The following is a 27,763-nucleotide window of genomic DNA, read 5'->3' on the forward strand; positions in this document are numbered from 1 at the left end:
ATAGAACTATTCTCCTCCATCTTGCAGCTGTAGAACTTATTGGAGACTTCATATCTCTCAATCCGGGCATTTGCTTGAAATATTAACTTCAACTCCTGGAACATCTCATATGCTCCATGACGTTCAAAACGTCGTTGAAGTCCCGGTTCTAAGCCGTAAAGCGTGGCACACTGAACTATCGAGTAGTCATCAGCTTTGCTCTGCCAGACGTTCATAACATCTGGTGTTGCTCCTGCAGCAGGTTTGTCACCTAGCGGTGCTTCTAGGATGTAATTCTTCTGTGCAGTAATGAGGATAATCCTCAAGTTACGGACCCAGTCTGTGTAATTGCTACCATCATCTTTCAACTTTGCTTTCTCAAGGAACGCATTAAAATTCAACGGAACAACAGCACGGGCCATCTATCTACAATCAACATAGACAAGCAAGATACTATCAGGTACTAAGTTCATGATAAATTTAAGTTCAATTAATCATATTACTTAAGAACTCCCACTTAGATAGACATCCCTCTAATCCTCTAAGTGATCACGTGATCCAAATCAACTAAACCATAACCGATCATCACGTGAAATGGAGTAGCTTTCAATGGTGAACATCACTATGTTGATCATATCTACTATATGATTCACGCTCGACCTTTCGGTCTCAGTGTTCCGAGGCCATATCTTCATATGCTAGGCTCGTCAAGTTTAACCTGAGTATTCTGCGTGTGCAAAACTGGCTTGCACCCGTTGTAGATGGGCGTAGAGCTTATCACACCCGATCATCACGTGGTGTCTGGGCACGACGAACTTTGGCAACGGTGCATACTCAGGGAGAACACTTTTATCTTGAAATTTAGTGAGAGATCATCTTATAATGCTACCATCAATCAAAGCAAGATAAGATGCATAAAAGATAAACATCACATGCAATCAATATAAGTGATATGATATGGCCATCATCATCTTGTGCTTGTGATCTCCATCTCCGAAGCACCATCATGATCACCATCGTCACCGGCGCGACACCTTGATCTCCATCGTAGCATCGTTGTCCTCTCGCCAATCTTATGCTTCTACGACTATCTCTACCGCTTAGTGATAAAGTAAAGCATTACAGGGTGATTGCATTGCATACAATAAAGCGACAACCATATGGCTCCTGCCAGTTGCCGATAACTCGGTTACAAAACATGATCATCTCATACAATAAAATTTAGCATCATGTCTTGACCATATCACATCACAACATGCCCTGCAAAAACAAGTTAGACGTCCTCTACTTTGTTGTTGCAAGTTTTACGTGGCTGCTACGGGCTGAGCAAGAACCGTTCTTACCTACGCATCAAAACCACAGCGATAGTTTGTCAAGTTGGTGCTATTTTAACCTTCGCAAGGACCGGGCGTAGCCACACTCGGTTCAACTAAAGTTGGAGAAACTGACACCCGCCAGCCACCTGTGTGCAAAGCACGTCGGTAGAACCAGTCTCGCGTAAGCGTACGCGTAATGTCGGTCCGGGCCGCTTCATCCGACAATACTGCCGAACCAAAGTATGACATGCTGGTAAGCAGTATGACTTATATCGCCCACAACTCACTTGTGTTCTACTCGTGCATATAACATCTACGCATAAAACCAGGCTCTGATACCACTGTTGGGGAACGTAGTAATTTCAAAAAAATTCCTACGCACACGCAAGATCATGGTGATGCATAGCAACGAGAGGGGAGAGTGTTGTCTACGTACCCTCGTAGACCGAAAGCGGAAGCGTTAGCACAACGCGGTTGATGTAGTCGTACGTCTTCACGATCCGACCGATCAAGTACCGAACGCACGACACCTCTGAGTTCAGCACACGTTCAGCCCGATGACGTCCCTCGAACTCCGATCCAGCCGAGTGTTGAGGGAGAGTTTCGTCAGCACGACGGCGTGGTGACGATGATGATGTTCTACCGACGCAGGGCTTCGCCTAAGCACCGCTACAGTATTATCGAGGTGCACTATGGTGGAGGGGGCACCGCACACGGCTAAAAGATCAAATCAATTGTTGTGTCTTTGGGGTGCCCCCTGCCCCCGTATATAAAGGAGCAAGGGGGGAGGTGCGGCCGGCCAGCAGGAGGCGCGCCAGGAGGAGTCCTACTCCCACCGGGAGTAGAACTCCCTCCTTCTTTGTTGGATTAGGAGAAGGGGGAAAGAAGAGGGAGAGAGGAAGGAAAGGGGGGGCGCCGCCCACCTCTCCTTGTCCTATTCGGACTAGGGGGGAGGAGCGCGCGGCCCTGCCCTGGCCGCCTCTCCTCTTCTCCACTAAGGCCCACTATGGCCCATTAAACCCTCGGGGGGTTCCGGTAACCCCTCGATACTCCGGTAAAATCCCGATTTCACTCGGAACACTTCCGATATCCAAATATAGGCTTCCAATATATCAATCTTCATGTCTCGGCCATTTCGAGACTCCTCGTCATGTCCGTGATCACATCCGGGACTCCGAACAACCTTCGGTACATCAAAACTCATAAACTCATAATATAACCGTCGTCGAAACTTTAAGCGTGCGGACCCTACGGGTTCGAGAACTATGTAAACATGACCGAGACATGTCTCCGGTCAATAACCAATAGCGGAACCTGGATGCTCATATTGGCTCCCACATATTCTACGAAGATCTTTATCGGTCAGACCGCATGTTCCCTTTGTCATCGGTATGTTACTTGCCCGAGATTCGATCGTCGGTATCTCAATACCTAGTTCAATCTCATTACCGGCAAGTCTCTTTACTCGTTCCGTAATACATCATCCTGCAACTAACTCATTAGTTGCAATGCTTGCAAGGCTTAAGTGATGTGCATTACCGAGTGGGCCCAGAGATACCTCTCCGACTATCGGAGTGACAAATCCTAATCTCGAAATACGCCAACCCAACAAGTACCTTCGGAGACACCTATAGAGCACCTTTATAATCACCCAGTTACGTTGTGACGTTTGGTAGCACACAAAGTGTTCCTCCGGTAAACGGGAGTTGCATAATCTCATAGTCATAGGAACATGTATAAGTCATGAAGAAAGCAATATTAAAATACTAAACGATCGGGTGCTAAGCTAACGGAATGGGTCAAGTCAATCACATCATTCTCCTAATGATGTGATCCCGTTAATCAAATGACAACCCATGTCTATGGCTAGGAAACATAACCATCTTTGATCAACGAGCTAGTCAAGTAGAGGCATACTAGTGACACTATGTTCATCTATGTATTCACACAAGTATTATGTTTCCGTTTAATACAATTCTAGCATGAATAATAAACATATATCATGATATAAGGAAATAAATAATAACTTTATTATTGCCTCTAGGGCATATTTCCTTCAGTTTTGATACTTGTCTCTGACCATCAGCTTGTCGAGCTCCCCTGTGATATGATTTGTAGCACCGGTATCCGCATACCAGTTTGTGTCGATTCCGTAGGAGTCGGTGACGACGTTTGCCTACTTCTCCCCGTACTCATCATCCTCATAGCGATCCCAACACTCACGGGCGCCCCCACGGTGATGCTTGAGGCAGATTTTGCACTCGGGATAGTCCCGGTGCACTGTTCGTTGCTGTTGTTGCTGTTGAGGACGACCACCTCGCCTGCTGCTGTTGCTTGGAGAAGAAGAGGGCAAACGCCTCCCACGGACGCGGCCTCTGTTGCCACATGCGCGCCCACAGCCATGGAACTGGCCGCGCCCCCTATACGCCAAGTTCGCAGAGGTGTTGAAGCCAGCATCGGAGCCATCACCTAGCATCTCCATCCGCTGGTCAAAAGCGGCGATCTGAGCAAAGAGTTCGTCGACAGTGATGGAGGATTTGACGATGCCAATGGCGGCCACGACGATCATAGTCCCGATCTAGATCGGCGAGGACATAGTCCACCATCTCTGGATCAGAGACAGGACGGCCTGCTGCAGCAAGTTCATCCCCCAGATTCTTCATCCGGGCGATGTATGAAGTACTCGACATGGAGCTCTTCTTGGTGGTGGTGGTGGTGGTGATGGCAATTCTCAAATTCATGATTCGAGATTGGGACTGCGAAGCAAACATGGTGGTAATAGCATTCCAAAGATCAAAAGTGTTTCCTTTACTCACAAGTTGGGCGAGGATCTCTTTTGACAGAGAATTCAGGAGATGGCTGAGGACTTGCTGGTCCTTGGACAACCATGGCGCATACAGAGGATTAGGCACCATGATCGTTGGTTTGTCCGTCTGCTGCTGCTCCACCATCTTCAGGGGCGCTGCATCGGATCCATCCGGGAGGCCAGTGACCTGTGCTCCTCGCAGGCCTGGCATCACCTGTGCCTTCCATGGGAGGAAGTTCCCCTTGGTAAGCTTCTCGGCAGGAGGGGATCCGAGGTTGAGGGAGACAGGAGCCGAGGAGGAAGACATAGCGATCTGTTTTGGTGATCGACGGGATGGTTTTTCTGGCCATCGATAGGTTTTCTGGCGATCGGTGGAGCTTCTGGCTAGATAGATGGGAAGAGGATGGCTCTGTATACCATGTCAGATGGAAGCGTTCCTACTCCCTCGTAAGGGAGCCGCGTGGTATATATTGATCGAGGGCATAAAGCCTCTGCCGTGGCTTACAATAATTACCGATCGCTAGGATACGGTAGGTACAGAGATAGATATGAGAACGAGAGAGGGAGAGAGAGTTTGTTGAGATTACAATAGAAGTTTATCTCTAATTCTAACACAGAGAAAATGCATCTTTATGAAAACCAAATCTTGAGCATTGAACGTTTTTCTTTAAGATCGGGTTCTTAAATTCATAGGCAATGATATTTAGCTCGGTGCACATCTAAACCTCTGAAGCCCTGAACCTTGTGCTGGGACAGGACATCATACAAACCCTTGATGGCCAGCATGCCAGCTAATTCTATATACACACAACTCATTAGTCTATTGGTGAGCTACACACACGAATCACATTTTCCACATTATGCAACATGTTCTCTGGAACAAACAACTGCATACTGAATTTAGAAGAAAACACACAAAGCAAATCACCAGTTAGGCGTGCAGCACGAAACATCTTCCGACGGATATATTGTTCCGTAATGACCACCACCTGACAGAAAAGCATCCTCCAGCTTCCAATTTCTCAAATCATAGACCCTCACACCGCTCCATTGGTTATGGCGATGCTCAAAAGCGTCCCCACTAAGACGGCGAGTCGTGAAGTAGATACAATCCGGTCTTATCTTGGGGAATTTATCGACAGACAATATACCTAGGCTATTTTGTCCAAGGAACGCCATGTGTCCCCTTAGAGCCTTCACATGGCTTACTCCGACCGTTTGGCTGCTCTTGAGATCCAATCTCTCTACATCAACCTTGACGGAATACTCCTGATACTTGTGAAGGACGACACGAATCTGCAAACGATGTCCCCAGGGAGTTGAAACTAGGTATCTCATGATAACTTCAAAAAGGTAATCATCTCCCTCAGCAATGCTCGTTTTCTTTCACGGTCTGTCCTCCGTTCCACTGAGGCCCCAAGACTTCAGTTTACCTTCCATTGTCACCACATAGAGCCCGCCGCGGTGGTAGATGCAATTGGCGTAGCTATCCAGACTTCTCCTTATCACGGAAACTTCTCGCCAAGAACTATCTCTACCCTCGCAAAAGAGAGTCGCTTACCATCCATGTAGATGGACAGAGCAATTGCAGGACCAGCAGATGGAGAACCGGACAACACAACCTTGTCATAGAAATACCCACCAAGAGACCGCACATCATAAACACTAGCACTCTCGTAACAACCGTAACGATGGCCCTGCCTTTTTTCAAATTCGTGAATATTTTTGTGTTTGTGAACCTTTTTCAAATTCAGATTTGTGAACCTTTTTCAAATTCGTGAACTTTTTCTCAAATAGTGCACATTTTAAGACTCTGAAACATTTTGAAGTCCATAATCATGAACTGTTTTTTTTTTCAAATTTGTGAACATTTGTTGAATCCGCGGATTTTTTTCAAATTAAGAATCACAAACTTATTTCAACTTCGCGAACTTTTTTTCATAATTATGAACCTTTTCAAATATGTGATTTTTTTTCAAAAAGTTAACTCTGCATGAGCGGCTTGATGTCCTAATGGTTACAACAGTTGCCTCACTGTAAAGGGTTCGCGAGTTAGAACCCGGTCGGCTGCACCTTTTTTTATCTTTAAACAGAAGAAACAAAAGGTAAAATGGGCTGGCCCATAGCTGGGGGTGCATCGGTTTATAGTTTGCACTGTAACCGCGCCTGAAATGCAGAATATGAAATGCTATTGATTCATAATTAGCACTTTCTGTGCCAGTTGTAATTATTTCCGTACATGGCACACACCCGTCAATCTTTTGGGCTGGCCCATTAACCATGTTACGACGGGAAGCTCTCCCAGTTTTCGAAAGCTTCTGGAAGCGTCCAGGGCGTTTTGTTTCTTGAAAAATTGCTTTATTTTCCTTTATTCTTTTCCCTTTTATTTTTTTCCATTTCCCTTTTCATTTCATGAACTTTTTACTGACTCGCGAACTTTTTAATTTTCTTTCAAATTCATGAAAAAAAATCAATTCAAGAACTTTTTTTTCTAATTTGCAAACATTTTTTGTGTTTGTGAACCTTTTAAAAATTCAGATTAGTGAACCTTTTTTGAATCCATGAACTTTTCTCAAATTTATGAACATTGTTTTAAGATTCAGAAACATCCTTAAATGCATAATTATGAACTTTTATCAAATTCGTGAACTTTTCTCAAATTTGTGACCATTTTTTGAATCCATGAACTTTTTTCAAATTCAGAATCACAAACTTATTTCTATTTCATGAACTTTTTTCGGAGTTATGAACCTTTTCAAATATGTGATTTTTTTCCAAAAAGTTAACTATGCATGAGCGGCTTGATGGACTACTGGTTACAGCGGTCCCTCGCTACGAGAGTTCGCGAGTTCAAACTCCGTCAGCCGCACCTTTTTTGACGTTTAAACGGAAGAAACAATAGGTAAAATGGGTTGGCCCATAGCTGGGGGTGCGTCGGTTTACAGTTTGCACTCTAACCGGTGTGTGAAGTGTTGAATATGAAATGTTGTTGATTTGTGTGAAGTGCTGAATATGAAATGATGTTGATTCCTATTTAGTGCCTTCTACGCCAGTTCTAGTTATTTTCATACATGGCGCACACCCTTCGATCTTTTGGGTCCGCCCATTAGCCGTGTTATGCCGGGAAGGACTCCCGGTTTTCAAAAACTTTTGGAAGCGTCTAGGGCGTTCTGTTTTTTTAAATGCTTTATTTTCCTTTATTCTTTTTCCCCTTTTTATTTTCGGAAGCGTCTAGGGTGTTCTGTTTTAAAAATGCTTTATTTTTTCCTTTATTCTTTTCCCCCTTTTCTTTTTTTCCTTTTTTCATTTTCATGAACCTTTTACATACTAGCAAACTTTTTATTTGTTTCGAATACGAAAAAAAATCAATTCAATAACTTTTTTTCAAATTCGTGAACCTTTTATTGTTTGTGAACCTTTTCAAAATTAAGATTCGTGGACCTTTTTCAAATCCGTGAACTTTTTATCAAATTCATGAACATTTGAAGAACTTGAAACTTTTTAAAATGCAGAATCATAAACTTTTGTCAAATTCATGAACATTTTTTGAACGTGCGAACTTTTTCAAATTTAGAGTCGCGAACGTATCTATAAATTTTTATTGTTCCATGCTGTTATATTATCAATCTTGGATGTTTTCTATACATTTACTAGCAACTTTATATCATATTTTGGGACTAACCTATTGACATAGTGTCAACTGCCAGTTGCTGTTTTTTTGCTTATTTTTTACTTTGCATAATACCAATACCAAACGAAGTCCAAATGCCACGAATTTTTTTGGAGATTTTTTTCTTGCCAGAAGACACCTGGGAGCCAAAGGAGCACACGAGAGGATGCCCGTGGGTCCCACTAGGCACCAATGTGCGCCCTGGTGGGTAGTGGAGCCCATGGGAAGCTTCTGGACCGACTTCCACCTCTATAAATACTCTAAAATCTCAGAAACTCCGGGGGAGTCGACGAAACACTTTTTTTGCTGCTGCAAGTTCCAGAACCATGAGATCCAATCTAGAGGTCTTTTCCGGCACTATGCCGGAGGGGGCAACGATCATGGAATGGTTCTTCATCATCCTTGTTGTCCCTCCGATGATGCGTGAGTAGTTTACCACAGACCTACGAGTCCGTAGTTATTAGCTAGATGGTTTTCTCTCTTTTTGATCTTCAATACAATGTTCTACTCGTTGTTCTTGGAGATCTATTTAATGTAACTATTTTTTACGGTCTGTTTGTTGAGATCCGATGAATTGTGAGTTTATGATCAGTTCTATCCATGAATATTATTTGATTCTTTGCTGAACTCTTATATGCATGATTGTTACATCCTCGTATTTCTTCTCCGAAATTTTGGTTTGGTTTGGCCAACTAGATTGATTTTTCTTGCCATGGGAAGAGGTGCTTTGTGATGGGTTCGATCTTGCGGTGCTCAATCTCAGTGACAGAAAGAGACATGACACGCATGTATCATTTCTATTAAGGGTAACAAGATGTGATTTATTCATACGTGGGTTTATCTTGTCTACATCATGTCATCGTTCTTATTGCATTATTCTGTTTTCCATGAACTTAATACACTAGATGCATGCTGGATAGCGGTCGATGTGTGGAGTAATAGTAGTAGATGCAGAATCATTTTGGTATACTAATGTTGGACGTGATGCCTATATACATGATCATTGCCTTGGATATCGTTATAATTATTCGCTTTTCTATCAATTGCCCAACAGTAATTTGCTTACTCATCGTATGTTATTTTCTTGAGGGAAGCCTCTAGTGAAATCTACGGCCTCCGGGTCTATTTTCTGTCATATTAGACCCAAAAATACCTTGCTCCAGTTTTTATTTCTTTATTTTATTTTGTATTTTTGGTAGATCTATTTGCCTAAACCTATACAATTTAATCTATCTCGATCTGTGAAGGGATTGACGACCCCTCTTACACGTTGGGTTCCAAGTATTTGTTATTTGTGTGCAGGTGTTGTTTACAAAGTGTTGATTGGTTCTCCTACTAGATTGATATATTAGTTTCATAATTAAGGGAAATACTTACCTTTGTTGTGCTGCATCATCCTCTCCTCTTCGGGGAAATACCAACGCAGATACAAGCAATCACTAACCACCCACCCTACACCGCCGCAATCCAGTAGCTCCCACCCCAAATGCTGCCGCCGCCATTCCAACCCTCACCCCGCACGGGCACGATAGTTCCAACACCCCCTGCCGCTCCTCTTCATCAGCCTGATTTCAGATCACCGAGAAAGAATTTAAGGCCACTTTCCCCCGAGGCCAGGCCATGGCCTGCTGCAGCGCCTCCACCGGCTCACTGTTCATGGCTAACGAGTCCTCAAACCTTGTCCTCTACAACCCCTTCATGTCGGCATTGCAGGGGTATATGAAGACCAAGGAAATGTCATTGGTTGTCGCTACAAGATTCACCATGGTAGAAATGGCCGTGTTTATGACATGGATTTTCTGGGCAGGCATTTCTACGACAAGGTTGTCTTGTATAGTTCTCTGCATTTCTACGACAAGGTTGTCTTGTCTGGTTCTCCGTCTGCTGGTCCTCCAATTGCTTCGGCCATCCACTTGGACGACAAGTGACTCTCCTTTACGAGGGTAGGAGTTAGTTCTCGGCGACAAGTTTCAGTGATAAGGGGAAGCCAAAATAGCTACGCCGATTGCATCTACCTTCAAGGCAGATTCTACATGTTATTAATGAAAGGTAAATTGAAGTCTTGGGACATCAGAAAACAGGATGGCAGGCCGCAAAACAAAACGATCATCGCCGAGGAAGATGATTATTTTTTTAAGTTATCACGATATACCTGGTACCGACTCCCTGGGGATATCTTTTGCAAATCCGCTTCATCCTTCACAAGTATTAGGAGCACTACGTCAGTGTTTATGTAGACAGGTTGGATCTCAAGAGCGGCCAAATGGTAGAAGTATGCCCCGCGAAGGCTCTAAGGGTGCACGCTGCGCTCCTCCGACAGAATAGCCTGAGGCCTCTTCTCCGTGGAAAAATTCCCTGAGCTGAGACCAGACTATATCTACTTCACCACTCCCTGTCTTAGGGGGGACGTTGTCGAGTGTCGACATAACCAATGGAAGGGTGTGAAGGTCTATGATTTCAAGTGATGGAGGATGCTTTCCCGTCAGGTGGTGGTCATTACGGAACAATCTACCTGTTGGAAGTCTGGTTAAGCCGAGCATGTGATCACTTAGCAACCATGTTGATCCGTAGATGTTTCGTGTTGCACGCCAACGTTGGAGCTTTGCTATGGGTGCTCTTCTAAATTCTGTATGCAATAGATTGATGAGTTGTGTTGTGTGTGTATATAGTACTAGAGGCTAGCGCGCTTCGCTGCTCCGTTCTTCACTCGTCAGAGAACTCTTTTATATCTAGAAGATTATTGCATTTGGTTGTTTTGTTTGGATTTTTTCTTTGTTGACTTGTCTTTAAATTATGTTTTGGCGGTGTCTTTTTATTCGTATATCGTGTCAGGTTGATGTTGAAGATAGTATTTGTTTTTAGAGAAGAATCGAGTTGTTTGCTGCGTGGTTGTGGTGTCTTTACATTTTTTGACACCATTATCAGTCAATGGTAGTCCTTTAAGCATCTTTGGAGTTCCTGTTCCACGATAAAACCGTGGAATTGTTGTTATACTGCCCACATGGGCCGGCCCACAAAGCTCTCGTTTGCTTAGCTTTTTTCTGCTCGCCCCACTATTAGCTCAGATAAATTGGCTATCTTTTTAAATTTGGAGAATTTTAATTTAATTAAAATATGTTCAAGAATTTTAAAAAAGTTCAAATCGTAAAAAATAAAGAATTTTAGAAAATTTAAATGAATTTAAAATATAGTCATAAATTTTAAAATCCACAAGTTAAATATATTTTCCAAATTTAAAAAATGTAATAAATATGATTGAATCTAAAAATGTGAATTTTAATTTGTTTTATTATTCATAAATTTTAATAAGCGCTCGTGAATTAAAATGTGTAAAAAATGAAAAAGAGAAGGAGAAATAGAACTAAATAGCACATAACCGTACGTGTACAACTCTCATCGATCCCACAACCCTCGAAGAACCAGAACGCTTAAATTATGGGGCTCTCAAATTGTAAAAATGTTCACAGACATTTAACATGATTATGAAATATCCACGAATTTAATAAATATTAATGAATCTAAAAATGTCAATTGTAATTATTATTTTTGCTTTTAATATTCAAATTTTAATAAAACCCCATGAATTATAGTGTGTAAAAATATAAAAACAAGAAGTAGAAATAAAACTAAACATGACACACCTTACCAGTAGGGCTCTTAGTGGTTTCACAACCCTCGAAGCACCAGAAGGCTTCAAATCATGGAAGCTTAGTATCTCTATAGACTAGTAGTACATGTCATGGTGGCGATCATGAGTTTGTATGATGTCCTGTCCCGACAAGGTTCAGGTCCACATAGTTTAGATGTGCACCGAGCTAAATATCATTGCCTCTGAATTTATGTTAGGAGCCTCTTAAGACCTGCTAAGGCCAACTCCACCGCATCATCCCAAACGGACGTCCAGTTCAACCGCTTTTCGCCCGTTTGAGATGGCAATGGGTGCTAAAATGGACACACATGTCGGGCACTTGCTAGAGGCACCCAACGCGGCGACTAACCCCAAACTGTCCGCCTCGGTCACGTGCCCACGCATGCGCCTTGCCGCTCGCGAGCTCGTGCTCTCACCATGCCGGTGCAGTGGCAGCGGCCGAGTATGCTTGCGCCCTCGCGCATTGGCAGCAGCCGAGCCGCCCCGCCCGCAGCCGTCCTCGCACTGCGCCCACTGCCGCCGTCGCGCCGTGCTCGCCGCTCGCCCCTGGCCACCCTGCCACGCCCCGCCTCGCCCTCGCCCCGCCCGCCCCCGGCTCGCGCGCCCGCCTCGCCCCGCACGCCCGCCTCGCCCCGCGCCCGCGCGCGTCCACTCGCCGCCCCAGCGCGCCCGCTCACCACCGCGCGCCGCCCGCTCGCCGCCCCCGCACGCGCTCGGCCCCGCCTGCCGCCACGCGCGCGCACTCGCCCCCACCTGTCGCCGCGCGCGCTCGCGCCCTCGCCTTGCCCCGCGCGGGCCCGCCTCACCGCGGATCGCCCCCGCCTACAGCCGCGCGCGCGCTCTCGCCACCGCCTGCCACAGCGCTCGCTCCCGCGCGCGCCCAACCCCGCCCGCCTGCCCGCAGCGCCCCGCCCCGCCTGGTGCTCCCCTGCGCGCCCGCCCGCGACCAGGGCTGCTCCCGCGCGCTCGCAGCTCTCCCGCGCCCACGCTCCGCTGCGCGCCGCGCTCGCCCACGGCTGTAGCACCGCGGTGCGCACCGGCATGGGGAGGAGCAGAAGAGTGAGCAAAAGGTGGAGAGAGAGAGGATGGTAGGTGAGTATGGTGGGCCACGTGAGAGAGAAGAGGAGAGAGGATGACAGGCGGGCCAGGGTCACATGCAAAAGGGACACAGCTGGACGAGGACGGCCCAGAAAGCGTCCGCTTGTGTCCGCTTTGGACGCAAACTTGCGCCCAGGATGGGGCAAGACGGACAAGAAACATACGCTTTTTACGAATGGGGTCGTGCGTTGGGCCGTCTCATATGTCCGTTTAACCTTAAACAGACAGACCCGGACGATTTAGGGTCTTGCGGTGGAGTTGGCCTAACAGCCGTGCATGGGCCTACTAACCGGAGATGATTTGGGTAGCTACGTTTCAGCCACCGGATCACATGCCATCCAACGGCACTGCGGGCGGCCGACGTGGCGCTGAATCAGTCGGCCGAATACAAGCGTTTTCCTTATCGTTTCCCTCAGCTTGACCGTCCTGCCCAGCCGGCTCGCCCCCGCCCTACGCCGCCGCAATCCAGCAACCCCCCACCCCATATGCCGCCGCCGTGCCAGCCCTCAACCTACGCCGCCGGCACGTCAGTGGCAGCTTTCCTCTGCCGCTCCTCTTCATCGGCCGGATTTCACGCATCCCCTGATTCCGATCCCCTTTCTTTCCCTTCAGATCAAGAGAAGACCATTGGAGATACTTCCACCGCTATGGGTAAGCCGTAAGCACACCGTAATCTGTCGCACAACGATTAGCTGTCTGTGAAGTGTTGTTGAGGGGGGCAGTTTTTTTTTTTGCCGCGAAGATGCGATTTTGCTGGCAATCAATCCTACGGATTATTATTATTATTCTCATAAAGATGAATCTGTTGGTTTTGTTCTGTTCAACGGAACCGGGGTGTTGAGCCCTCTGTTTCTACCAAAAATGTTGATGGAATCCGCCTTGTGAAATTCCAACGACAGTAGAAAGTTTATTTTACAGTTTTGCTAAATCACATCTGTGCGATAAGTATTGCACATCTAAGTCCTATATCATTGATCTTACACGAAGATTCGTTTGGATATTTTTCTTTTTTTCTAAGCTTAATTATGTCATTTAGATGTGCAATAACTAATGCTCAGTCAATCCCAACGATAGTAGAAATCGGTCTCCCAATTTGAATGGCAAACTTGTTCCTTGAGCTTGTTCCTTCGGTATCCGAGTGACTCCTTGTCCGAGTGGGCAACGTACACGGGCTTGTTTGCTTCGCTATATACAATCTGCTTACATGTTCTTTCTTCCTAAAAGAATATAACGTGATTTTTTTCACAATGGCAGGACCTTATGCAAATTCAGGCTGGTCAGACCTCCCCGTGGATCTCCTCATCTGGATACTGCATCTCCTTGAGCTCCCCGAGGCCCTCGCCTTCCGTGCTGTCTGCTCGTATTGGCTTTCTGCATCAGCGGCCGCAGGCGGTGTCGCATATCGCCAGACGCCGTGGCTCGTGTCCTTGGCGGGTGATCCTCTTCCAGCAGGGCATCAGCATCGGCATGTGCGTCGTGATTTATGTGATCCTGCTGCTACTACTGAGCTCCGCAGCCTCCTGGATCCTGATAGAACTTTTCAGATCAGCTTTCCCAGGGGACAGGCCGTGGCCTGCTGCGGCGCCTCCCATGGCTGGTTAATCATAGCGAACGAGCTCTCGGATCTCGTCCTATATGACCCCCTCACCGCGGCGTTGATCCCGCTCCCACCAGTCACCGGTTTTGCATCGTGCATCGAGGGGGTCTACGGAGACGAAGGGAAGATCGTGGGCTATCGTTACGGGTGTTACATGATAGGACATGTTTATGATGGGCAAATAGCTCCCATGCGACGTCGTTGAGTTGAATTGTTTTTCATGCGACATCGTTGGTTCAAATGGCTCTCATGTGACATCTGCGTTGGAAAAAATAGCTGCCGTGCGACACTGCTGCCTAATCCAAAGACACATGTTTAAAACTCGAATCAGGTGAGCGGGACCCACAGCGTGGGACCCACTAACTTATCCAGCTCAGCATTGGTCAGGTGAGCGGGACCCACAGCGTGGGACCCACTAACTTATCCAGCTCAGCATTGGTACAAGAGGACACCGAGCCGTGCCCCGAGCCGTGCAGCACCCGAGCCCTACTGCGACCTTCCCATCCCCCCCTCCCCGACCGTTGTTCTTCTTCTTCTCCGGCGACGACGCGCAGCAACGCCGTTCCGGGCCGCGACCTAGCAATGTCGAGCTCCGCTTCAGCCTCCCGCTGCTCATGGCCCGCGCTATGGCGCAGTGCCCATGACAAGGTGCCCTGCATGCCCACGTACCGCACCCCTGAAGCGGCTAGTCACAACGATCGACAAGAATGGCAACCTTGGGCGGGAATTCGTGAAATGCGAGGGCAAACCAGAACAGGGAAAGGTGAGATTTTACTTCTCAATATGCCAATTTTGGTTTTTGTCTCCCAATTTCATATTTTTCATCGGATTTGGGATTTAGGGTTCATCTTTCCGATTTCAGAAATTGAAGCAATGCACCCATTTTGAGTGGCTAGATGAGTACATAGAGCGGATTCAACAGGAGGGTGCATCAGGGGAGCTCGATTTACCGTTGGAGGCGGAGGAAGTTTGGATCGGGCCCGTCTGGATCTGGGGCCCCTGGATCTGGCAATTCCATTGGGGGCGCCCATTCCATTGGTGCTACTGTGGGGGATGCAGGAGTGACGGCAGAGCTGAAGAAGCTGAACAAGCAGATGAAGAAACTCATCGAATTGCAGAAGCAGGGCAATTTGATGGGGCTGATGGCCGGACTTTTTTATGTTTGTGTAATTGCTCTCGCATTTGTTTATGTGATGATAATTAGTCGTAAGTGAATAGATTGGGCATCATTTGTAATCGTAATGATATGGATGTTTGAATAAAAGTGTTGCGCTGTACGAATTCGGCATGTCTTCTCCACTCTGTTTCGGCCCCGTTTTTTCAGTTCTTCAGTTCGTCATCAGTTTCAGTTTCAGTGGTAGAGGGAGAAAAGGAAAAAAAAGGTTCGTCCACAGTTGCCCGAAAAGGCCAGGCCCATATAGAAGTTAGGCAGGGCCGAATAGAACATATCCAGGCCCATTGATAAAAGAAGTGTAGCTAGTGCAAAAAAAAGTGCACACGGTCATTGACATCGATATATCTTTTCGGCTTTAGGTTATTTCACAAATTTTAAGTTTCCTGCAGTCACCTTTTTTGAGATAACTCATCTGATAATTATTTGAGCTATTTTTATGCACAAGCTATCGTGTCCGATGGTAGGGTCCCGTGTTGTTTCGGCTAAAACAAAAGGTTGGTTCTAGTTAGCAGTCTAACTTGCAGTCTTTGTGAACCAAAAAAGTTGCAATTGTTTGGTTCTAGTTTATTTCAACCAAGCACCATTTTTAATTTTTTTGATTTGTGCTATGGTGTTTTCAAAGTTTTTACTCGTGTGTTTCAACCGAAAAAGGTTGTGCCCCTCTCAAAAAAAGAAGACATCTAGTGTGCCCCTAGTAGCATCTCCTTACAACATAGAGGGGCATCCCCTTACAACATATAGTGCATAAAACATAAAAGGAAGATAATTAACTAGACACGTGCTAACAACAACTTTTATGATTGGATCATGTTTTAGTGCATTTTTTAGTTCACATGGCCACATAAATAAAATGCAATGGAGAAACTTTAGGCCCGAAAAAACATTAATAGATAGCACGATAGAGGGGCATCGGGTACCCTAGTAGCATCCCCTTAGAGAACATATAGAGGGGCATCCCCTTACAACATATAGTGCATAAAACATGAAAGGAAAATAATTAAAACTAGACATATAGCTAGAAGACACGGGCACACACGCCCCAACCAACACAACACAAGCTAGATAGATAGAAAGACTCGCACTCGAACAACTCCTTGGCCCCTCCTTAGCCGGCGCCCCTCACTCGTCGTTCTCCGGCATCTGGTAGGGGAGGGTGTGCATGCCGTTGGGGTGGGGGAAGATGTGGTGGAAGTTGGTGAAGATGTTGTAGGTGGTGAACGCGATAAACTCGCATCCACACCAGAACACCTGGCCGAGGAGGTGGTGAGCGTCGTAGGGGTTGGTGAAGGTGACGTAGAGGCCGATGACGATGCCGTTGGCGTCGCCATCGTACTGCTCGTGGAGGTGGAACATGGGCGGAGTGCCCGGAGGGAGGTGGCGGTAGCCGGCTTGGAGGAAGAAGCGAGTCAACTCTCTAGGGCCCCTCCACCTTGAGATGGCCCACACCCTCAGGCTATTCTCGACGATGACTCCGGCCGGGTACTCCCTCTCCGGCACGGTGCGAGGGCGACGGTAGGTAGGGCCGTAGAACTGCATGGTGGCTCGAGTGGTGGATTTGGCTCGAAAAGAAGAAGCGGAGGAGGCTTGAGAGATGAGTGTGAGAGGGATGAGGAAATGGTGCCCTTTTATAGCCGCGTTGCACCCGTAGTCAATGTACACGATGCCTTCGATCGTTTTCTCTTCTCCGTTCGTGCTGGCATAAGTAATTGCGGGCATTAATTCAAAAACGGCGGGCAGAGCATCCAAAGAGGCACGGGCGGCACAGGCGAGATGCATCGTTTCGTGGACTTGCATCGGCGGTGACGCCGCGTGGGAAACAGGCCCGTTCATCCGCGCGTGACACTGAAAAAGGAGCTGCACCACCGACGCGTCCGTCCCGTGTCTCAGGTTCAAACATGCATTTGTTAAAATAGCTTAGATGCGACGTACCTATACGCTGCGCCCCTGTCGCTGCTTTACTGCGTCGATGCGTGCATGCAAGCCCGCATGCAAATGGCTAGGCTGTGTCCCAGCGTTCACGAGCACAGAATAGCTAGGCTGCGACGCCGTTGCATGGCATGCATGGGACAGGGATGGCCCACATGTCAGTGACCCTCTCGCATGCAGCCCATCCCCCCTCTCGACGGCCGTGCGCACGCACGCGAGGCTCTGCCGGGCCTGATCCGCTCGGCCCAACGGTCACTGAGATGCTCCCCCACTCAACGTTATCTGTTCGTCAGAGAAAAAAAAGGTGGCCAATCAGATTGGAGAATCAGGGCTCCCATGGATCGCCCCCGCGGAATCCTTCTAGAAGGCCTATCCGACGGTCGCAGTTTGGCGTTAGGGTTAGATCGACGGTGGACGTTTGGCGCTAGGGTTACATGGGTGTTGGAGGCAGTCAACGGGGTTTTGAAAGGTTTGACCGAACATTCAAATGTGTATAACTAATTCAAAAAAATCTAAAAAATGAAAAACCTATGCATATAGTCTTGTTATGTTACATAGTTATGATATAAAATGATAAACTTGATCTAATGATCTTTGCATGAAAAAACCCTTCACAAATTGGACTATCTCGACTGAGGTTGCATAGAGTTCAAAGGAGTGAGAAGAGGGTTTGAGGTTTTGAAAATGCAAAAAATCAAAAACCTCACCTTAGCTTCATTTTGGAGTGACTAAGGAGGATCTGAAGTTATTTTTGCATTTTAAATTTTTAAACTTGTTTTATTGCTGACTTTGTATTAAAGGGTGTTTTTTCAAAAATAAATTAATAATATGAATACTTATTCAAAAAAAGGTGAGACTTCGTATTGATCCTATATAGGTATAATATAAGCTAAGAAAATCTTTTTGGGTGATTTTGAGAAGGTCGAAAAAAACTTGCTTAGAAATGGGGTCGTTTTCCCTTACTTTGGAGCCTGTTTGGACAACATTTTCAGTGACTATGAGTTGGACTTCACAAAAAGGGTTGGATTTATGAACTAAAGTGCATAGTAGTACATAAAACAATGCAACATCACAGAACAAACAAATGAACTCCAAAAATATTGGAGATAGGTTCAAATTTGAATGTCGGTTCAAATTTGAATTTTATTTCAAGTCAAATCAACATCATAGCACATAAGTTTTCACATGAAAGAACATAAGTTTTCACATCAAATGACAACAAACTTAAGTTTTCACATCAAATTTGAATGATTTCGACTCTATTTCTTTTGCTTCTTTCTACCACTCGATTTCTTCTCCTTTTTTCCACCGTTTGGTTCCACGGCGCATAGTTTGTTGATGCTGATGCTCTTGCTTTTTGGCCCCTTGGTTTTCTTGCCAACTCCACTAGGCCCCCTCAACTTTTGCACCTCACCATGTCCCACTTCTTCAGTTTGCACTTCTGCAGCTTGAGTAGATGGCACACATTGTTCAACTACTTCAGTTTGCAACTCAACACTTGGCAGCACAACCTCCAAACATGGCAACACAGCTGTCAAAGCAGATTCGCATGGCAGCACAACAGTTGCTTCATCTGCAACAGTTTCAGATTGCCCTAGCGCCTGCAAAACAGATTCAGTATGCATCACATCGTCCAAAACAGAAACACTTAGCTCATGTTCAGCAGTAACAGTTTCAGTTTGCTCCATATCTTTGTCACCAAACATTATCTGCTTAGTGCTCTTCCTTCTAAAGCCATTGAGTCTTGCTTTTTTCACTGGCCAGCATTGTTCAACAACAAGAGGTGGGGCTTTTTCTGCACGCTTCCTCCTAAAAAATAAAGCATTTCACTTGGTTAGATACTAGAACAAGTAGCAAAATCAAAAACTTGCAAAAACAGTAACATAAACATACTTTGGCCTCTGAGGAGTGTAGATGCATTTGGATGAACCAACTCTGTGCCCAAGTACCTCACACAACTTGCACCTATTTTTGTTACCTTTTTGAGCCCTTTTGGGCTTATCATTCTTTTCCTTTTCCTTTTTCCCCTTCTTACTACAACCACCTTTCTCAAACCAAGCTTTGAATCTGCTCTGTTTTGGCCTCCCAGCCTTTCTTCTAGTGACAGGGGGACACAAGGTAAATTCTATTTCCACCTCAGGCCACTGAGATTGGTCAGTCAGTGCAGGAATTGGACTTGCATATGCAGCTTTGAATTTTTGTACTGAATAATACTCATGCAAATATGGGTGCATATTTAACCTGGGTTTAGATGCCAAAAAAAGTATGGAATGCTCACATGGTTTTCCAGTGTGTTGCCACTCTTGGCAAGTGCACTCATGCAACTCAGTATTTACCACATGCCTCTTGCCACTCTTTGTATCTCTAACTTCAGCACCCCACAAGGAAGATTTCTCAACAGATAGATGTGAAAGATTTCTACTCCTGTTGACCACCTGTTGTACCACTGCTGGAAGCTTGTCCCCTTCCAAAATATTAGCAATTTTTCCTCTCAACTCCCACAAACGCATGATCATGATCCTTATTTGGTCCACCATGTCATGCACAGGCAAGTCTTTCAAATCCTTCACTTTGTTGTTAAAACTTTCTGCCAAGTTGTTATTGATATGATCACATTTTATGGCAGTATTAAAACCTGATCTATACCACAACAGAGAATGGTGGGTGTTCAACCATGAAGCAAATTCATTATCACTACATGATGCCAATATCTTACCAAGGTGATAGGAATGTGTCTGTCTGGTGTAGGATCTTGCTGCTGGCCACATGCGCCCAAATTCATCTCCTCTGAATTTTTTTATCAGATTCATCCACATATGTCCAAAGCACTCCCTCTGCTCAGCATGGGGGAAAACATTTTTTACTGCATTTTCCAACCCTTTACATGCATCTGTGTGGATGGCCAAAGGAGAAACTGGCCCTATGCATCTTTTCAGTTGCATCATGAACCATATCCATGATGCCTCTGTCTCTGATTGAAACATTCCTATTGCAATTGGGAACATCCAGTTGTGTCCATCTAGAGCATTGCATGCAGCCAACTGACCATTCCACTTTCCAGTCAAAAAAGATGAGTCTATGCTCAAATATGGACGACAACCTGCTTTGAATCCATCTATGCAAGGCTTCAAACACATAAAAAACTTGCTGAATAAAACCTTGCCATCCTCTGTTACCTCTGTATCTATCTCCACCACACTTCCAGGTGACCTCTTCTCCACCTCTGCTTTAAAACTATACAACATCCTAAATGTATTTGCCCAGTCACCATACAATGATTTCATGGCCCTTTGTTTTGCTTTCCACACTGTGGTATATTGCAGCTGGATGGGGTACAGCTTCTCCAAGTCAACTTTAAGCCTCTTTGCAGTAGTGTTTGGAGTCTTGGCTAAAATAGGAGTAATCTTCTCTGTAACCCAAAGCTGTGATGTCATCTTTGAAACTCTCTGTGAAGTGGTCATACATGTATGCTGGTGTGGTATTTGATTTACCCTTACTGTACTTCCATCAGGTTGTAGTCTGGCAGACAAGTACCATTTGCAAGGATTGCCACCACCATCATAACCTTTGCACCGAGCATAAAATTTCTTTCGATCAGTCCACATAGTCTTGGCATCAAACTCTTTTTTCACTGCATAGGTCCTGAAAGACATCCTAAACTCCTTCATGCTTGGCCACAACTTTCCCACCTCAATAACTGGGTTCTCTTTGTCATACAAACAAACCAGCTCATTATCATCTGCATCATCCACATCATCTGCAGCCTCTCTCATCAGCTCTTCTTCATCCTCATTTGCATTTCTAGGGCCTGTGTTACCATCAGCAGGCAAAGAACTGTCATCCTTCTCCTTATCTTTGTCATCAACTTGAATGCCAAACATTTCGGCCATATCAATGTCAGATATTGGTGTAATGACCAAATCTGTTTTTTCATTCAACTCTACTACATTCCAGTCAACAACAATCTTCCTAGCACCGTGGGTTCCCTCCTCTCCATCTGCATCAATCCCTGTATCTTCAGCTACTACAGTCGGTTCAGTCAACAATGCCAACATCTTCTTTTGTGAAACCCACTCATCATCTTCCACCTGTGCAGCCATCTTTGATGGCACATAACCAACTCTGGAATGAGTTTGCAGATCAATTAGCTCAGCATAAAATGTTACTTGTTTGCTTGCCCACCCTTCTTGCTGATCAATTTCAGCAACCATGGATTCTCCATCTTCAATTCTCACATATTCACCATTATAGTTATCGAAACATTGTAGAGATACCTCTTGTTCTGGACCCCAAACAATACTCTCCCCAATTCTCTCCACCAAATTGCCCATGGCCTTCTCCTTCATGCTCTCCAATTCCTGGGGATCAACATCTGCAATTCGACATCCAACCTCATGGTGGTATCTCTATCAATGTCTTGGACACTGCCATCACTGAGCTTGGCTTTACAGGGAAAAAATTCCACTATAATTGCGAATGTGGTGGCAGAACCTGAACCTCCCCTGTTTTGTCAATGGCAGGCAGCGGCGGCAGTGTAAGCGACAGTCACTACCAAATCGAGTTCGATAACAGCTAAAAGAGAAAAGAGGGCGGCATTACCGATTTGAAGCACTGTCTCCTCGCTCCATCTCATTCAGCCTCCGCGCTCCTATCCAATCGAGATTCTAAAACGCCAAGAAACAGGGGCAGCATGAGGCCACATATTTATCCAAAATTCTGGGGAATGGGACTAGAGTTTGGAAAATACTCACTCGCAATAGCCGCTGCCGAGAAAGGCGCTCCACCACTGGGCGGCGGAGAAGAAACAGCCCCCGGATCCAATCGAGATTCTAAATCGCCAAGAAACAGAGGGACAGCATGAGGCCATAGATCCCCCAAAATTCTGGGGAGTGGGACTAGGGTTTCGGGCTCACTCGCAATAGCTCTGCCGCTGCCGAGAAATGCGCTCCACCACCGCGGAGAAGATGCTTACGGCGGCGCCGCTCGCCCAGTCCAGCACGGGCGAGTCGAGCACGGTCACACAGTCACCGGTCGAGTCGTGGACGGTTGACTCTTGACTACGTGGCCCTAGGTGGACCCCACCAGTCAGAGCACATAACCCCCAGTGTCCTAACCAAACCTCAGTCTAACTAACAGCCAACTAGCCGCGTAAACGGGTTGTCTTGCTTGAGCTATTTCTGCGCTGACGTCGCATGAGAGACAATTCAACTCAAAGATGTCGCATGGGAGCTATTCGCCCGTTTATGATGTGCAGTCTCCTGGCGGGTATTTCTACGACAAGGTTGTGCTGTCCGGTCCTCCGTCCACTTGTCGCGCCGTCGCTGTGGTCATCCACCTGGACGGCAAGCGGCTCTCTTTTGCAAGAATAGGAGACAAACATTGGCAACAAGTTTCGGTGATCCGAAGAAGCGGGGATAGCTTTGCAGATTGCATCTACCACCGTGGAAGGTTCTATGCGGTGACAATGGAAGGGATATTGAAGTCATGGGACTTTGGTGGACCAGACAAACCGAGGAAGAAGACGGTCATCGCCGAGGATGACGAAGACATGTTCGACGACCCAGTTATCACTAGGTATTTGCTTTCGACACCTTGGGGTCATCTCCTGCAGGTGCGTGTCTTTCTTGACACGCTCCGTGGAAACAACGTCAGGATTGAAATAGACAGGTTGGACCTCAAGAGTCAGACAAGGGTAGCACTGAGCTCAGGGAAGGCTCTGCGGGCACATGCCGCCTTCGTCGGACAGAATAGCCCAGGCATTTTATCCACCAAAGAATTCCCCAAACTAAGACCGGATTGTATCTATTTCACAACTCCCCGCCTCAGAGAGCGCCGCCCTTTCGAGAATCGCCATAACCAATGGAGCGGCGTGAAAGTCTATGACCTGAAAAGACAGACACTTGAGGACGCTTTCCCGTCTGGTGGAGGTCTTTACGGGACCATCTATCCATTGGAAGTCTGGTTCATGCCGAGTGTAGTCTGATAGCCGTGCTGTAACTTGTAAGTGCTATTTCGGTCATAATTAAGCAGCATCAGTCTCACTGTTGTTAAATCATTTTCAGGGTGGAAATCTGCCTCGAGTTGATGGGAGTTCCCTTTCATAAAGAGAATCATCTGTCTCCCGGATAATTTCTCATGTTTCTCTTTTGGCTGTTTTCGTGTGTTAGGCTGTTAGCATGGGAGAAGGTTGCCCGAAACAGACCTACACCGTTGCTTGGCTCTTGGTGTTGGTTTGTTATATAGTGTATGTGTTTGATTGTTTCAGAGTAAAGCGTTGCAAGATGTGCAAAATGTGAGTTCTGTGTAGAAGATCAGTGAGTTGTGTGTCACTTGTGTGAATGCTGGAGACACAAGAGTTTGTACTATTTCGTAGGAGTAGTTGTTGCACAGGTCCTAGTTCAAAACACATGTATCAGGCGACCTGAATAGAGACCCGGCTCAATGTCGCTGCCGCTGTATTTCGCAGAACCTCTGAAGCGCAACGCTTTAATTTAATTTTTTTGTGTGATGTTTCTGTGGATTTTTTTGGCCCTTTTGGCGAAAAAAAACAATATTAAATAAGTTTTGTGTCATTTTAAACTTAGATGATTGCTTGAACCCTGAAGAAACCAATATCAAATAAGTTTTGAGCATACAAAGTTGTTTCCTTGAATCATGAATCAGAATTAAATTGAAAAGGCTGAACACATGAAAGTAACACATAGGCCATGGCACACATAGCTTGCATATAAGATGCTCTAATCTCATTGAGCAGATTTTGCATATTATAGAGTAAAAGAATTTACAGAGCATAAAAAAATTAAAACTACTAAAACGTGTAACCCAACTCCTAATATTGTTGCTTGTTTCGCAACTTCTTCTCAACCTAGGATCATTAGCATCACTTTAGATATGCGAGCTTCTCTTGGATCTGTGCATCCAAATGTCATTTTGGCATCACCGACAAAGGTTTAAAAATACAGAGCTTGTTTACTGATCAATCCAGCTAGAACGAGTAATGCCTAGCTGATAAAATTAGCACTTCTTTACGGAGATAAGTTTAGCCTTAAGATAAAGCAAAAGTGGAGAAGTTAGTACAATTCCCGGTTGTTTTAGACAATATTCTTATTCCAGTAAACTTTCAGAAAATCACTGCCCATTTACAAATTTATATCATAACTAACCCGAATTAGTGCTCTCAAAGAATACTGTAATTCAAAAACATTTTCTTCCAAAGGTTGGCGCGCATTTATGTAGTCATGGAAATAACAATGCACAAGATACTTTGGCTGGGAACCATTTGGTATTGTAGGCAAAGCATTATTGCCTGTTTTGTTCATAAAACTTGAGTTAGCATCACGCCACTAACAAAATTCCCAAGAAAGTGTCGCACCAAAAATATCCAAGAGAGTGTTGAAACATATTATATGACTTTGCTTAATTACATTTGGATGGGAGCTTAATATGCTCACTAATATGATGAGAGCTTGAATTCACACATATGATGAATCAACTCATGATGTGAGGTTTATAGGACATGGCTATGCTCGCGACCTTGGAAAAAGCATGTAAAAGTTAAGATTTTATCTTCTATACACTAGAGATTATATATATAGCACAATTTTTAAAATATTGAACTTCTAAAACTTTATACAATGCTCAAAGAAATGATGCTACAGAAAACTGATTTGTTTCCTCAAGACAGTGTGCGCACACCAATTTAAATTAAAGGAAAAAAAATGACCACTAACTTTGAAATTTACCTTCAACTTACTTTGGGAAAAAGAAGAGAGTGCCAACAGCTGAGACCAGCTGCAAATATAACATAAAATCCATCACTTATGTTGGTATCTTTGTAGAAAGTAAGTGTTTGATGATCGAAAATGGCATGATTGCAGCACATATATTTTTTATTCCTTTGAGAGCATAGTGCATGGTTTAAATTCAAATTTGAACTAAAACCACAACACATATTTTGGAATGGAGGGAGTATGTTATTCTGGATCTTTGTGATGCAATAGAATGATGCATTTGCGTTTGGTATTAAGTACATCAGTACCGTGTATGTTGGTGAATCAATTCAGGGCTGGAATGGTAAGCACATACACCTAGACCTTATTAGGTTGGTCGTTACAAGGTGTTAGATGAGACTTTGCTAATTCCAATCTTGATGAGAATTAGCAAATCAATTGTTTCTTTCACTTCGAAGCTGTGATGAAATAGCGAAATAAGTTTACAGCCTGGGGCGTAGATAATAAACAAAGCATGTTTACAAGATGAAGTTGAACAGGAAAAAAATCCATTATTTCTTTGTTGGGTAGAATCAGAGGTCTAAGCATTGCACAGAATGAAACCAACAGAGAAAATGCATCTTTATGAAAAACCAAAGCTTCAGCATTGAACTTTTCTCTTAAGATCAGGCTCTTATTCATAGGCAGTGATATTTAGCTCGGTGCACATCAAAACCTAACCAAATATTCAGCATTTAACCTTGTGCTGGGACAGGACATCATACAAACTTGTGATCGCCAGCATGCCAGCTACTACTATATACACACAACTCATTAATCTATATACACACGAATCACACTTTCCACATTATGCAACACGTTCTTGGAACAAACAACTGCAAACAGAATTTAGAAGGAAACAATCAAAGCAAAGCACCAGTTAGGCGTGCAGCATGAAACATCTTCCGACATGGTTGCTAAGTGATCACAGGCTCGGCGTGAACCAGACCTCCGATGGACAGATTGTTCCATAATGGCCACCACCCGACAGAAAAACATCCTCCAGCTTCCGACTTCTCAAATCATAGACCTTCACACCGATCCATTGGTTATGACAATGCTCGAAAGCGTCCCCCCTGAGACGGGGAGTCGTGAAGTAGATACAATTCGTTCTTACCTCGGGGAATTTATCGACTGACAATATACCCAGGCTATTCTGTCCAAGGAACGCCGCGTGTCCCCTTAGAGCCTTCGCAGGGCTTACTCCTACCATTTGGCTGCTTTTGAGATCCAACCTCTCTACATCAACCCTGACGTAGTGCTCCTGATACTTGTCGAGGACGACACGAATCTGCAGAAGATGTCCCCAGGGAGTTGAAACTAGGTATCTCGTGATAAGTTCAAAAAAGTAATCATCTCCCTCGGCAATGATCGTTTTCTTTCTTGGTCTGTCCTCCGGTCCACCGAGGCCCCAAGACTTCAATTTACCTTCCATTGTCACCGCGTAGAACCTGCCGCAGTGGTAGACGCAATCGGCATAGCTATCCAGGCTTCTCCTTATCACTGAAACTTGTCGCCAAGAACAATCTCCCACCCTCACAACAGAGAGTCGCTTACTGTCCATGTGCATGGACAAAGCAATTGCGGGACCAGCAGATGGAGAACCGGACAACACAACCTTGTCATAGAAAAACCCACCAAGAGACCGCACATCATAGACACTGTCACTCTCGTCAGGGAGGCATCCCCAAGAACCGCTCCTGTGTCGCTCCCGCGCGGGCGGCCCGGGAGAAACCCTAGCCGCCGCCGACTCCTCCACCACTCAGGCTCCTTCTCCCCCCGCCGCCGCCTGAGGGCGTCGCCGGGCAAAGCCCGTGCGGCGCCGGCGCCGGCGGGGACGGTCTTTCCCTTCCTCTAGTGCGGGCGTGGCGGCGCGGGGCGCGTCCTGGCGGCGGGGATTCGCGTGCGACCTGCGGTGGCACTGCGCGGCGGCGCGGGCTCGCATGCGTCCAGCGGTGGCACGGTGCGGCGGCGCGGATGGTGCAGAGACGCGGGGGCTGGTCGTCCGGGGAACCCACAGCTGCTGTCCCTGGGAGCTTCGGCGCCAGATCTGGCTCCCTGGGGGCGGCGGCTACCTCAGCCGGCGGTCCCATGGCTGCGACCGGGGGACGGCGGAGCGACACGGAGGTGCTGGGCAGCGCAGCTCTCTGGCGGTGCGGTGGCTAGGTGTGCTGCCTTGCTCTGTCTGGGCAGATCCTCGGCTCCAAATCTGGCTTCTTGGGCAGCGGTTCACACTGCTGTTGGTCATCGGGGCTGCGGCTGGGGGGTCGGCGGTGGTGCTATCGGCGGGGTCTGCTATGGTGGCGGTCGAGTGTAGTGGATGGCAGAGAGGGATTGCGTGCAGGCGGCAGCAAGGTCCTCCTTGGCTCCGGTATGTGCAGGTGCTCGAGGTGAGCGACTGTGGATTCGGACGGCTCCTTCTGGACGTAGTGGGGACGCTTGCTGTGATCTGGAAGCTGGGTAAGGAGGCCTGCGTTGCCGGGCTCGGCGGCTGGCCACGCGGAGAAGAGCGGGATGGGATGCTCCAGGCGAAAGCCTATTGTCGACCTTGTCGGCAACAATGATGGCGACGCCTTTTGGCGCCGCTTCCCTTCATGAAGGCGTCATTGGGGAGCTCCTATTCTCACTCTTTCTGTGCTCCGGGTGAAAGCCTATGATCCTTCTCTGGATCAGGCGACGATGGCATCTTTGATGGCGTTTTCCCCCTTGGGGGCGTTGTTTTGGAGTCACGGATCCGCGGTTGGCTGCCTAATGTCTGGGATGAAGCGGTTGTTGGGTG

The 27,763-nt window shown here is 46.2% G+C and overlaps 1 protein-coding gene across 1 annotated transcript; it reads left to right on the forward strand.

The window, feature by feature from the left end:
* Nucleotides 1-12,924: 12,924 nt before the first annotated feature.
* LOC123170546 (putative F-box protein At4g22660) lies at nt 12,925-14,510 on the forward strand. The gene is made up of 2 exons (XM_044588404.1): nt 12,925-13,169; nt 13,773-14,510. Exons 1-2 carry the CDS (start codon nt 13,004-13,006, stop codon nt 14,318-14,320), a joined length of 714 nt encoding a protein of 237 aa, XP_044444339.1. The 5' UTR covers nt 12,925-13,003; the 3' UTR covers nt 14,321-14,510.
* The last annotated feature ends 13,253 nt before the right edge of the window (nt 14,511-27,763 follow it).

The sequence above is a fragment of the Triticum aestivum genome, chromosome 7D (genome assembly GCF_018294505.1).
Source record: "Triticum aestivum cultivar Chinese Spring chromosome 7D, IWGSC CS RefSeq v2.1, whole genome shotgun sequence".
In the NCBI taxonomy this organism is placed as follows: Eukaryota; Viridiplantae; Streptophyta; class Magnoliopsida; order Poales; family Poaceae; genus Triticum; species Triticum aestivum.

Bases quoted from the DNA above. Each gene is read 5' to 3' on its own strand.
- LOC123170546 (XM_044588404.1), top strand. From the start codon at position 13,004: ATGCCGCCGCCGTGCCAGCCCTCAACCTACGCCGCCGGCACGTCAGTG. The intron at 13,170-13,772 runs GTAAGCCGTAAG...TCACAATGGCAG, and splicing joins AGATACTTCCACCGCTATGG to GACCTTATGCAAATTCAGGC.